The sequence below is a fragment of the Trachemys scripta genome, chromosome 1, assembly GCF_013100865.1.
Source record: "Trachemys scripta elegans isolate TJP31775 chromosome 1, CAS_Tse_1.0, whole genome shotgun sequence".
Taxonomy (NCBI): domain Eukaryota; kingdom Metazoa; phylum Chordata; order Testudines; family Emydidae; genus Trachemys; species Trachemys scripta.
Window position 1 is genome coordinate 136,305,533 of NC_048298.1, and position 13,986 is coordinate 136,319,518.

Genomic DNA, 13,986 nt, shown 5'->3' on the forward strand with positions numbered 1-13,986 from the left:
AGTAGGAACAAACTATAGCAAAATCCTGGATTCCATGTCTAAACTAGAAATTCTGCGGAAGCTGCATTTAAATGAAAAGGGGGAGGATTTTACTAAATTAAATAATTCAAATTAAAAGACCAATCAAGTATAGTATTCCCTCAGTTATTTATTTTGGTATTCAGTTCACAGGTTTTACATTGCCCCTAAATTTTCTCTCTTCTAGATGCTGCAAGACTTAAATTAAATTGCATTTTGGAAGCGGTCATGGGAAAGATGGAGGTTTTGGCAGATACGTAGGCTGTTGCAGGACTTTTCTGCAGTGTCAAAGGCATGGGAAATGGTTTGGGATTTTGGGCCATGTATATTGGCTGGAAGCTATGCTAAAATGATCAGTTTAAAAATTGGTAGCACTAGTGATATTGTCATAATGGGATTTCAGTGGTAGTCGCAGGGACGTGCTAGCCGCCACTTCCCGCAGCTCCCATTGGCTGGGAACGGTGAACAACAGCCACTGGTAGCTGTGGGGGGGTGGGGGGGGCGTGTCTGCAGACGGTCAACATTAGCAAAATGTCTCGCAGCCCACAATCAGATTACCTTGATGGGCTGGCCGTGGGTTGCCGACCACTGGTTTAGAGCATCTTCACCAGAAGCACTACAGCAGTGCAACTGCATTGGTACAGCTGTGCTAAGCCTGGTAAAGGGGATTTCCTGTAGTTCAAATGGTACAGGCCTACATTGTTCAAGGTGAAGGACTAGGGTTCTAGTCTTGGCTCCTCAGAGATGTGGGGGAGTGTGACTTTTCCAGTAATCATCTGTCTGCAGCACATGCATCCATTACAGGGGGCAGGGGAGGGCCTGCTGATCTGGCTTGGGCTTTGCAGCGCAAGGGAGTCTTAAGGAGGAATTTGGTGGGTATGCATGCTAGGATAAGGTAGTACAATGCAAGCCTGTGGCTAGCATGGAAGAAGGCACAAAGACCAGAGTAGGCAAATATACAAAGGGAATGATGAAATGGTATTTGCTTCCAATCATGGCTCTTGGTACCTCCCTCTCCCTGGAACCAGTTACTGCTCCTTGATGTTCACATTATGCCCCTCCCCACTCTTGAGTTGTTCCTTAGTTAGGCTGCATGTTATTTTTCCACCTTCCCTCTTAAATCAGAACTTCCAACCCCTTCATCATTCTTGTTTTTTTGTCCGTCTGTCCCCCCCATTCCCTTCATTGTGCTTGCATCTTTCTGGCACTGCAGTGCCTGGAACTGGATGTTGCTGACCTGTTGCATTCGCACTGGAGTCACAGAAAGGGACTGTCTCCTCCCTGATAAGGTGCTCAAGTGTGCGCAGTCTCAAATTGCATTGGTTTTGTGTAGGGGAGGCACTGGTTTGACATCTGCCCCCTCCTTCCTCCTCCTGGTTCTCACTCTGTGTTTCTTTGCTTCGCCAGTACCCGGGTGAGGAGGAGGAGGAGGAGGGGAGCGGGAGCAGTGAAGGATTGGATCCTCTCATCACCGAAGGGCATATCCCAGGGTCACGGAACCAGCTGCGCCGCCCACAATACCGGCAGCGCTTCTTCCCACCTTACCGCTCGGGACAGACCTTTGACCGCCGCTCACGGGTCTATTCCCATGCTGATGGCACGCAGGTAAAACAGCATCTGGAAACTATGATTACTCCCCTGCCCTGCTCTGCTCCCTTCTCCCTTGCTGCCCCATCTGCCTCTTCGTCTGTGAATTTGCTTCTCAGTGGACTCATTCAGACACAGTTATGACTGAACTTCCAGGTTGGTCTTCTGCTGGTGCACTTCCATCCTCATTAAACAACAATATAATTGTCCGTCAAAAAAGTATAACTAAGTTACATTACTCTGACATTCAAATGGTAATTGCAGGGCTTGGGAGGACTGAGGCAGCAGGATTCTGCTTTCTCTGATGAAGGGGTGATTGAGAAACCCAGCAATCTCCCACCTATTGCAATGACCTGTGGAGTTCACTGGAGCCTTGGGACACCTGTTGCCTTCTCTGTGCATTTGTAGCCTTCATATTTCAGTAGTTCTCCAACTTTTCATTCTTTGTGGACAAGCCAGTAACTCTCCATCCTTCCCGCCATCCCCTCTGCTAATTCTGAAAGATGTTGCCTCTTATGGATCAGCTGCTGTTCAACGGATCTCACTTGGAGGAAACTATTGATCTAGAGCTGTCTGTCTTAACTCAATTTATGCCCAGACATCATCCACCCCATGAAAGATTGGGGGGGGGAGGGCGGGGAGAATATGGGGTCCTAACATCCATATAGGCTCTTCCATGTTCATTTTAAAGAAAAAAGGAAGGGGAGAGTTCTGAAACTATGGGATTTTAGTGTCCCCTGTTTTGTAGTATGTTGAGGGCCTTCTTATTCCAAAGGGATAAGAGTAATAGTTCTATCTCAAACCACTCTAAATGCCCAAGTCGTCTTTTTCTCCTGGGTGTTCACACCTTTCAGATTGAAGATGATTACCCCTATCTGTACTATCCATTTAGCCAGCATTTGATGGGGGATTCCTCTGGTTACTTTTCTGTCTGTCAGTTTTTCCACCAACAAATGGCATTACCTAATGTGCCATTTTCTTTTACATGCTCTGTTTTTTCATTGTCTTGATTCCATTCCCTACTCTTCTCCACCCCTCCTCCACCTCAGCAGCTGCCCTTGTCAGGCTGCTAAAAATAGTTGGCATAGCTATATGCAGGCACAGCATGTGAAACTGCAAGTGTCTTTAGTGCAGGTCTGTGCCTCTAGGAAACTTTGGAGGCAGAAAAGACCCAGGAAGGGCCTGATATCTTAATATTCTTTTTGGGGAAGGGGAGATGTTCCTCCTATCCCTGTCCCATGAGTTTTAGCATTAGTGAAAAGACTCAAATTGTCAACACCTGGAGACCAAAGTCCATTTTTTTCCCACAGATCTGGTACACTGAGGAGCAGCACTACAAGCTTCCCAAACATAACTACCCTTTCTATTGTATCTTACCTCTGTCTTGAAGAAAGTTCATTCTCCATGGCCCCTCTACTAAGATCACAAGTTAAAAATTCAGTTAATGCTAAATGTGGCGATGGTGGTGGTATAATAGCTGACTAACTAGGAACTGGTTGAGACTCACTAAAATCATTCCATATCTGACATCTCTTTTGCAGCCTTTGATGATAGCTTTTGCCCAAAACTGACCATCAGAATCAGTACCCTAAAGCCAAAAAAATCTGTATTTCGTATCCTGGTGCATGTGTGCAATCCTGTCCCACAGGAATAATGATATAAGCAAATCTTGGTAACAAGACATACAGGCTTAAATTATAAACCTCACTATCATAAAATAGTGGGATAGATATGTTACCAAGGGGCTGGCAAGATGTACTGTGAAGAAAGATTAAAATAACTAAATATTTATAGCTTTGATAGATAATGATTATGTGAGACTGTGATAACTCGTCTTCAAGTATTTGAAGGGTGACAATACCAAGTAGGGAAAGGAACGATCCTGGTTTGTCAGCATCGTGGACAAGATGACCTAATAGGATTTTTTTATCTCTAATTTCCTTGGCACTTGTTTGAATTAATTTGTTTGATGAAAACTGGGTTAGGCTGGTTTAGAGATGCTGTGTTTATGTGGCCTGGATTGAATAAACTTGAATTGGATTGATTTGATATGGATTACAGTAACTCCCCACTTAACGTCCTCTCGCTTAATGTTGTTTCGATGTTACGTCCCTGCTCCGTTACAGAACATGCTTGTTTAAAGTTGTGCAATGCTCCGCTATAACGTCGTTTGGCTGCCTGCTTTGTGCAGCTGGCAGCCCCCCACGCCTCCTGCCTGCCTGCTCCCCCCACCTCCTGCCCAAGGCAATCAGCTGTCTTGCAGAGTTCAGGAGGCTGGGGAGAAGAGCGAGGATGCAGCGTGCAGCCACCCCCTCCTTCCTCTGCCTCCTGCCCGCAGCAGTCAGCTGGTTTGCAGTGTTCAGGAGGGAGGGGGGAGGCTGCGGGGGAGGCTCTGTTTCCCCCCTCTCCCCCAAGCCTCCTGTACGCCACAAACCAGCTCATTGCCGCACGCGGGAGGCGGGGGAGCAGGGGGAAGGCGCTGATCTGTGTTGGAGTAGATCGAAATGTGTACTGCATGAGTTGGATTGATATAGATTGCCCTAGACTGACTTGGAGGAATTATTTTATGTTGAAAGCACAGTCCTGCAAACTCTCCATAATATGTATTGGCTTTACTTCGTTGGGTGGCAAGAGATACAGTTTGGATTGGGTTTGGAATAGTTTAGACTGGGTAGGATTGGATAATATTGGCATATCTTGCAACAGTCTTTGTCACAATGGACATTCCCTTCAGGTGACTTAACAGAGCTAGAGAGTGGCTTTCAACCAAGAGAGGTTCAACACAGAGATACCTAGGGTCCCAAAAGTGTTTAGTAGTAGCATCTTTCCACCAATAGCTTTCTTCCCATAGTGTATCTCTTCTTGCGATGAATAATACAAGAGCACATGGTGCCCTGGATTGGGGCACTCACAAGGATTTTTGGTAAGGTTTCTGCCTCTTTCTGGAGCAGTGAATAGGCATCCTCAGGTGGCTTTTCTACCATCTGTTTCCTTTGAGGAAGGAGAGGGGCATTGCTGGCTCGTGTATTTAGCGTTTTCTTCATGGTCAGAAGGCTCTTACTCTGACAAAGTCGTTGTTCCTTCTTTGATACATAGGAATTGCCATACAGACCATTGGTCCATCTGCCCTGATATCTTGCTCCTGACAGTTCTGCTCGTTGGTCCATATAGTCAAGTATACTGCCTCAAATATTAGATGTTCCTTCAATTCCAAAAAAGGAAAAACCCCTGTAATGTACTTGGCTAATTGTATAATGCTTTGAAAGCTTCTTTTCCCCTGCAACTGATTATTTCATACCTTGAAGTATGAGTTTTCCGTTCCTTTAATGGACAAAGTTGTTATACAGTCTTTTTTTTTTTTTTAAATGTAGCCATATTTCTTGACTGATGCCCTGCAGCAGTGAGTTCCACTGATCAGCCGTTTGCAGCATGAACATACATTGCCTTTGATTTGTTCTAAATTTACTGGTGGTTTAATTTTACCATGTTCCCTTTTGTTCTCATATCATGTCCTGTGATCAAAAGAGGAAGAACTAGCTGGCTTTCACTCCAGCCGTCTGTAGTTTAGAAATCCTCCGTCAGCTGCCCATACATCCATAATCCTTTTGTTTGGTTTTAGGGTGGTGATGGAGAAATCAAGGATGGGGTCCCAGAAGGAGCACAGCTTCATCAGCAAATCCATCGGAATCCCTCCTATCGCGCACGCTATCGCAGGTATGTACCATACACCCTCTCCTATCCAAACTGTCACTGGATTAAAGCAGTCACAATGCCTATATAGTACCTAATAACATTTTGGTACAGAGTCCCCAGAACTCAAAATACTTTACAAAGATTTGTATGTAAAAAGCATTCTCACCATTTTACAGAGGGGAAGCTGAAAGAGGGGTGATGGGACTTGCCTGTGTGTGTGTGTAACTAGGGTATGTGATTTTTCTGTCCTCTTTCCTAGTCTCTGGTGTCTCAACAATTGGCAACATTCTAAAATTTGTCACACATTACCTGTTCTCCTGTATGTCTACACTGCACCAAAAAAACCCCAACCAACAACCCAACACAGCAGCAAATCTCAGGCTTGAGCCCGGGTTCTGAGACCCTCCACCTGTGCTCCACCAGAGCTGGAACAACTACATTTGCTCTTTTTAGCCCTGTAGTGTGAGCTCCACAAGCCTGAGTCAGTTGATTTGGGCTCTAAAATTTGCTGCTGTGGGTTTTTTTGCAGTGTAGACAGACTATTTGAGTCTTACCCTTCAAGATCTATAAGGACAGTTAGAGTCCTGATTTTAATCAGGGCATTGCAATTACTCTGTAGTATCCTGCTGTTCGGACACTTTCTGCAGGGACTTGGGAGTTGGCTAGGTGTGAGGGAGGACCTCAAGCTTAAGGACTTGTTTGCATGGGGAAATAACTATTCCACAACAGTTTCCTTGTGTGTACACTTATTCTGCACTGAGGCCATAGCTACACTCGAAACTTCAAAGTGGCAGCTCTGGGGCACTGTTTACACTGGCACTTTACAGCGCTGTAACTTGCTGCGCTCAGGGGGGTATTTTTTCACACCACTGAGCGAGACAGTTGCAGTGCTGTAAAGCGCCAGTGTAGCCAAGCCCTGAGTGCCTTCATGTGGTTTAGCTTAATCCACTTCCAAGTCTTAAATTAAATCCATTTGGGAAAGTGGATTAAACTAAACTGAACAAAGGCACTCTTACTGTGGAATAAGAGTCTGGAATAGCTGTTGTGCTTTAAATTCAAACTTCAGCTTATTCCACAGTGTCTTCCCTGTATAGAACAGCCCTAAATTTGTTGAATGCTCAGGATAACTGACTGGGGGCAGGGGTAAAGGAGGGTTATTCTTGCCATTCCTGTCAGAAAATGTGGTGCTTTTAAAAGGGGAGGAACTCATCAGACTGCTTTTGGGAGGTGTTAGGGAACTTCTCAGTCCCCTCCCAAAGAACAAAATGACTGTTTAGATGACTGGGATAAAAATAACACAGTGACAGGTCAGGTGGATTTCACATGAGCACTGGTGCCTTCCAACAGCAAGTTCATGGACTCTTTTTTGGTAACATGGTTTTCCATATTCCACAGGCAATATAGGATTGTTCCCTTCACTCAGCAGGAAATTCTCCAGTCCTAGGCCTAGTCTTCACTTACCGGCTGGTCGGGCGGCACGCCATCGATGTTCTGGGATCGATTTATCGCGTCTGGCTAAGACGCGATAAATCGATCCCGGAAGTGCTCACAGTCGGCGCCGGTACTCCAGCTCGCCGAGAGGAGTACGCGGCGTCGACGGGGGGAGACTTCCGGCCGCGTCTGGACCGCGGTAAGTCCGGAGTAAGGTACTTCGAATTCAGCTACGTTATTAACGTAGCTGAATTTGCGTACCTTAGTCCGAAGTCCGGACTAAGTGTGGACCAGCCCCTAGTGTTAAATGATTCTCAGTGGAGCTTCCACCACATCGGTTGAGGAGATCTGAGTCCTCTTTGGTTTCATAAGTAGAACTGGTGCAACAAACAGGTTTAGGTAAAATCAGGACTTGCCTAATTTTCATCCAAGGCTTGAACTTGGAAACCACCAAACTTTTTAAGACTTGGCCCCACTTCTAATGAACTAAGCCCCTCCAATTTGAAAGGACCATTCAGATGCTTGTCCTGGATGTGTCTCATTCATCCCACAAAGAGGGCATGAATGGTGAGTGTGAGATAAGAGGCCCTGAACTGCATTCATCTGGAGTAGGGTCAGATCTTTTGCTCAGCTGTAATGACTCCACATTCTTCACACAGACTCAGCATAAATCACACTTACTCTGTTAGAACTGGGACTAGAATCATTGTCCTTTAGTGCCAAAATACAAGCCTTGAACACCTTGACTAATAATAAGTCCCATATCCTCTCTGTGCGCTCCTCCGATGGGGATGACATCACTCACTCCTATATTTGAAGCCAGAGTAATTACATACTGTTTTCTGTGTGAGATCAGTGTGCAGGATTTTGCCCTGCTGTAAATCTAGAGTGATTGAGGCTTTGCTGTTAAACCTCTATTTTTGGAAAGCTGTATTGGCCCCTAGTTCCTATGGTGATGGTCAGGATGGCTTAAGCCATGTAACTAATGGAAACCGGGTGGTGGGCAGTACATTTTTTGGTCACTGTTTTCAATTGTATTGGCTTGACACTCTCCAAAAGTGTTCTTGTAGGGTAGGAAAGGAAGCCTACAAGGGGTTGGGGTGGGTATCTTGTTGTTTGTTGCTGCAGGGAGATGGATTGGATGAATTCATGGGTCTGCACCATCTCTGATTCACAGCCGAATCCAGTTAAAGTTTGGTCTGATAGAGTTCAAAGGGAACTTGCTTGAGATGGCTCTTATCACCTGGGGAGGTTCTACTGGTAGCAATTATTGGGTTTTTTTAAATACCTATTTTCTCTGTATCTCCCCCTGTTCAGGGGACCCCCACGTCCACGCCCTGCACCAGTGGTCGGAGAGGCTGAAAACAAGGAGAACCAGCACGAGGCTAATGCTATGAGCCAGCAGCCATCCCGTCGTGGATACCGGCGCCCATACAATTATCGGCGCCGACCCCGCCCGCCCAATGCTGCATCCCAAGATGGCAATGAGGTGAGAGCATCCCTGGCAATGGGGAGAGGTATATTGAGTTCTGGGACTGGTGCTACCAACATGTACACCTAAGACAGCTCTGTAGCTATTAGCTTCCCTCACCTGCTGCCCATGTGCCTAATCCTGTGTTGAAAGGCTTGGGCAGGAGATGTCATAGTTCGGTGTTGAGGCTGCCAAAACTGGTGCTAGATGTGAGGGTGGTTGTATTTGATATAATCACCTGTCCTACTAGAAACTTGCTCAAGAACCAACAACTCATTTCACACAGGATGGTAAACAGCCATGAGATGGGAATAACTGTTGGCCATTCCTGAACTGGAACCAGTGTCCTTGAGGTGATGGAACTTCATTGCCTTTCCCCACTCCCTCTGAGCCATCCATCTCTCTTCGAACAGGGTCTAGTTGCGGAGTCCAGCAAGAAGCTTAGCGATGAAAGGCTCTGAGTCTCATTCCCCAAACCACATGAGACAGCTGATCTCACTCCATGCTGGAGCTGAATTGGAAGTAGTGTGCTAAAGGCAAAACTCTACTATGGTCAATGTTTGAGGATTCATTTTTCTTGGGATTTCCAAGCCTCAATTACTGATACTCAGGGGTGAAAGTGAGCTGGTACGGGCCGGTACTCTGTATCGGTAAGAACCCGCACTGGCCCACACCCACCCCAGTGCTTTCAGGATGGTCCTTTGCCATGGCAGCGCTGTAACGTTGCTAGGCCCCCGCCACGGCAAAGGACCCTGCAGCGCTTTAACCCCTGTCCCTTCCCCCCGGCCCCCAGCCGAAGGGAGCAATTGCCCTGGGGCCAGCGATTTAAAAGGGCCCAGGGCTCCGGACACTGCTGCCGCTACCACAGCAGTGGTGGCTGGAGCCCCAGAACCTTTAAATCAACACGGAGCCCCAATCAGCGTGTGACAGGTGGCCTGGAAGTGGTGGCTGGGAGATGCTGACTGCCCTGCCCCTTCCGGGGGGCCAGAGCCGCCCTGTCCCATACCGGTAAGCGTCCTCAATTAGTTTCACCCCTGCTGATACTAACATTGAATAGAGGAAGGGGATGGAAATCATCACTTTGCCATTCAACTTTGTTTTTTCAGACCAAGGTGGCCGAAACACCTGCTGAGAACCCTGCTCCAGTGACCGAGCAGAGCAGTGCTGAATAATGTCCGGCTCCCGAGGCACCTTTACCATCCCTCAGGTAAGGAATATAGGAAAATCCAGAATTTGAGTGAAATTTTCTCCTTCGCTCCATGGCGTGGTAACCAACCGGTCGATCGCGATTGGCTGGTCGATCCTAGAGGATCTCCCAGTCAATCGTGCTCTCCGGCGGGGCTGCGGCTAAGACAGGCTCCCTGCCCGCCCCAGCGCCACGCCGCTCCCGGAAGCAGCCAGTGTGGCCCTGAGGGCAGGGTGGCAGTGGTCTTCCTGTGCATGCTGCTCCTGCCAGTAAGCACTGCCCCTGTAGCCCCCATTGGCCGGGAACAGGGAGCTGTTGCCAATGGGAGCTGCAGGGGCGGTGCTTGCAGAGAGGGGCAGCACATGGAAGCCATGTGCTGCCCGCCCCTTCCCCAAGGGCCACAGGGGCGCGCTGGCCCCTTTCAGGAGCGGCGTGGGGCTGGGGCAGGCAGGGAGCCTGCCTTAGCGGCAACCACGCTCCACCACCAACCAGGAGCTGCCGGAGGTAAGTGCTACCTGGCGGGAGGCAGCACCCCAACCCTGAGCCCCCTCCTGGAGCCAGCATCCCAAACCCCCTCCTGCACCAACCCCCTGCTCCAGCCCTGACCCCCCCTCCCAGAGCTAGCACCCTGAACCTCTCTTGCACCCCAACACTCTGCCCCAGCCCAGAGCCTCCTCCTGCATCCAAACTCCTTCCCAGAGCCCACACCCTCTCCTGCACCCCAACCCCCTGTCCCAGGCTCAGCCCAGAGCCTCCTCCCACACTGCAAACCCTTCGGCCCCAACCCAGAGCCCGCACCCCCTCCCTAACCCTCTACCCCAGCCTGGTGAAAGTGAGTGAGGGTGGAGGAGAGTGAATGACGGGGGGAAGGGGAGGCAGGGAGGAGAGGATGGAGTGAGTGGGGCAAGGCTAAGGGGAAGGGGCAGGGCCTCGGGGAAGGGACGAGGTAGATGGGTTGCCCTTAAATTCAAAAAGTGATCTTGGGCGTAAAAAGGTTGGAGACCACTGCTCTATGGCCTAGTAATTGGCAAGCCACTACCATCTTAATTTCCCCTTTGCGCAGTGACAGGGCTGTCTATCTCCAGGACAGGCTCACAAAAGTTACCTGACAATATCCTCTCAGACACTGCAGCTAGAGGGAGTTGGGTTTATTTGATGGCAGCCATGGAACCTTGGGATGCTGGCCCCACAATTCTATTCCATAGCACAGAAATGATTCTGAAATCTTCCGCAGTTCCCTTTGCTGTGTGTGCAGAGTCCCCTGCCCCAATCCCAGAGGCATTTCCAGGTGGAGATTTCCTTTTCTTGACACTTGAAGTCCAACCTACTCACCCTTATTTTTCCATTTATTTTCCCTCCTAAAAATTATTTTTCTCTGTTTTGGGATCTGCCCCCATGCTCCCATCCAACCCACACTTCAGCTAGGACTCAGGTGTGGGTGGAAGACCAGACATTAGGAATAGAGGTGAGGAACATGGCTGCAAGAGAGATTTCATCCCAGAATAGAATCTATCCGGAGCAATCCTGAAGATTTTTCTCAGGGCTCAGCCTTGGGGCCAAATGAAAGCCTGGCATAACTCCATTGATATCAAAGGAATTGCATCCGAGATGGATTAGGTCCCCTGATATTTAAAGGCCTGTGTACCATAATTGGATAACATGAGGCCATGCTTTTCTTCCTGTCCATACAAGAAATATCAAACTGTTTTATGATTGTATTGAGATACACACTGTTCCAGTTTTCCATCAGACAGTTTTTAGGCGATATGAATATAACAGACTCAAAAGTATCTTTGTAACTAGGTCATGAGATGTCAGTGGTATTTGTGTCTGTACTTGCTACACTGCCTCACTGTTTGTGTTGGTGGATTTTGGGAATATCTGTCACATAGCACCTCAGCAGGGGGCAGAGTGCCTGGCGGACATGCACATAGAGCAGCACCAGCAGCTTGGAATGCAGGATGGCCACCTACTCAAAGATCTTGGAGGAAGGTGGAGCAACCAACTGGTTATACAAGCGTTGTTGGGAAGTGGGGGTCCTGTCTACATTGCAAAATAAGTGAGATTTAACTGGTTACAAGTAGACAATCATGTGCCAGACACGGTCACTGAGAAGGGAAGCACACTGTGACTGGTCATAGCTACTAACAGTGTTGTACAAGGATAAAAGTTGTGCTTAGAGCCAACAATCTTACTTTTTATTTGTATTTATTTATGTTGTTTTATACCACATTCCTTACTGTTGTAGCTACAAACTTAGTTAAAAGTTAGTGCAGACGGGGCCTAGGAGTTAATGGAGGGGGGGAGTATTTGAGGAATTAAATAAAGAAATCACTTGTTTAATTTGACCTTTTCTACAGGTGTCCTAAAGTGTAATTACAAAAATAACACCAAAGAAAGATCCAAGCAATAAAATGAAAACAAGTGACAAAAACAATGAAGATTTGAAACATCGGAACTTAAGAGAAATAAAAAATATACCAGCAGCCGAGATCCAGGGAACGCCTGCAACAGATGCATAGAGAGAGAGAGAGTGAGAGTCAGAGCGACCTCCCCAGCTTCCATGGCAACTGCGGGGTTTTTTAAAATTACACCATTTCGCTATTATATATATATTTTTTTCCCCTCCAGTTTTTCTTTTGGTACCAAACTAAGAAAAGAGAAAGTGGGGGGGAAAACCCCAACCAAAGAAATGAAATTTTAAGTCAAAAGCTTTTTTTATTGGACGCTGGTGCTAAAACCTCCCAGGTGTGATGAGGGATTTTTTGTTTGTTTTTGTGCCAGTCCTGCTTAATTTCAGGACACGGGGAGGAAAAATTTCTGCTTTCCTTTGTAACATCTATACGAAAATGTGCAGTGTGGGTGACGTTCCTCACAAATAAAAGTGATTTAACTTCCAAAAAAACAAAACAAATGAAAGGTAGAAGTGTCTCTTCCATGTTTACTTTTTAAAACAGCCTGAACTACTAACTTTGATCTTTCAGCACTTAGATAGCAAAATGATAGCTGCTGTTATGAATACACTGGATTTGTATACAGTGCCCAAAAGCATGCTGGACACTACAGAAAAATTCAGACATGGTTGTGTTGTGTCAACTTTGTGCCAACACAGCCAGTGTACAGTGGTCACAAAGCAGCTGTAATATCCCCTCCCTGGGACTACCCTCCTGCTGTCACAACCAAACTGTGTATCCCCTTCTTTGAGTGATTGCACATTCCACCCTTGTGTGCATGTGCTCCACCTGCAGTTGCTGGAAATTTTTCCCCTCAGTGGTACCCATCAGGGCAGTTTAAGTGCCCTCTGCTGCATGCCACTGTATGCTGGTATAAAGGGTCCAACCTTCGCAGAGCCTCCTCAGTTGCTTCTTACTGCCTGTGACAGTCATTGGAATTACTTGGCATGTCTTGGTAAATGCTTTGTGTATTTTGTTGAACATTTAGAATAGTTTTCTGGTTTTCTAGTAGATTAGTACTTAGGGCGTAGGTAGGATTAGTTTCTTTTTCGGTCCCTGGTTTGGGATTTCAATTTCTCTGTGCAGAGGGATGCTTCAGTCACCAGACTTCACACCCTGCATCGCTTGTGTTAGGTCAATGACTGTGTGCAACCCACACTCAAGCTGCTTAAAGTGTTTAGGGGAAGCTCATATTCTGGATCATTACCTCAAGTCAAGGGGAAAAGCCTGTTCTTACAGTGGTCTCTCTCTGCACAGATGTATCCACCTAGACCTATTTGCAACCAAAGCCAACAGGAAATGCCATCATTGTTGCTTCCTACAAGGTCACAGTCCTAGTTCTCTGAGGCTTTCCTTCTACCCTGATCGAACAAGCTCGGCTACACTTTTTCTCTGATCACACTCCTACACAGAGTGTTGGTAAAGATCAAATGGGACCATGTTCTCGGGTTATACTAATGGCCCCAGCAGCACTAATTCTCCACTCTACTGCATCTGTCAGTGGCGGTTCCAGTTTTGCTTCCATTGGACCCAGACTTAAGCTCCCCAAATCACAGTCAGCTGCTCCACCTGAAGCTGCAGGTGCTTCATTTAACAGCTTGGAAGCTCCATGGGTAAATCCTAAGGAGGAGTCTTGCTCAGAAAAAAGTTTGCAGTGTCTTGTTAAATAGTAGAAAGCCCTTCACCAGGTCTACTTACGTGTCAAAGTGGCAACGTTTTTCCCTCTGGTCTCGTTAATCTGGAGTTTCATCAATGCAGTCCTCAATCTTGCATATCCTGGACTATTACACCTACAACAGCAATGGTTGGCAATTATTGCTTTCAAGGTCCACTTGGCAGCAGTATCCGCTTTCCATCCTCATGGACAACAGTTTATGTATTTTTTCTAACAATCTGACAGTCAGATTTTTGAAGGGCATGGAAAAGTTGTACCTTTAGCTAAGGGAACCTGTCTCCCCTCCCCTCCCCCTGGGACTTGATCTTAGTTTAGTCAGGGTTCATGGGCCCTCCATTTTGAACCTCTAGCCACATGTTCCTTGCTGTATCTATCACTAAAGTTGGCTTTCTTTGTAGCCATCACTTTGGTCAGGAGGGTTGCTGAGCTGCATGTTGTGACATCCAAACTGCCTTATAAGGATAAAATATAT

General features: G+C 47.1%; 1 protein-coding gene across 2 annotated transcripts in view; it reads left to right on the forward strand.

Annotated features, from left to right (window-relative positions):
* YBX3 (Y-box binding protein 3) overlaps window positions 1–12,309 on the forward strand; it is a 36,796-nt gene extending 24,487 nt beyond the window's left edge. Inside the window, exons 6-10 of one of the 2 annotated variants that reach the window (XM_034786433.1) lie at window positions 1,426–1,623; window positions 5,225–5,319; window positions 8,047–8,218; window positions 9,307–9,407; window positions 11,747–12,309. In XM_034786433.1, the coding sequence (XP_034642324.1) occupies window positions 1,426–1,623; window positions 5,225–5,319; window positions 8,047–8,218; window positions 9,307–9,372 (531 nt within the window). In that variant the 3' untranslated portion in view covers window positions 9,373–9,407; window positions 11,747–12,309. The remainder of the gene's footprint in view (window positions 1–1,425; window positions 1,624–5,224; window positions 5,320–8,046; window positions 8,219–9,306; window positions 9,408–11,746) is intronic. The other variant, XM_034786442.1, reaches the window with a different exon arrangement.
* The last annotated feature ends 1,677 nt before the right edge of the window (window positions 12,310–13,986 follow it).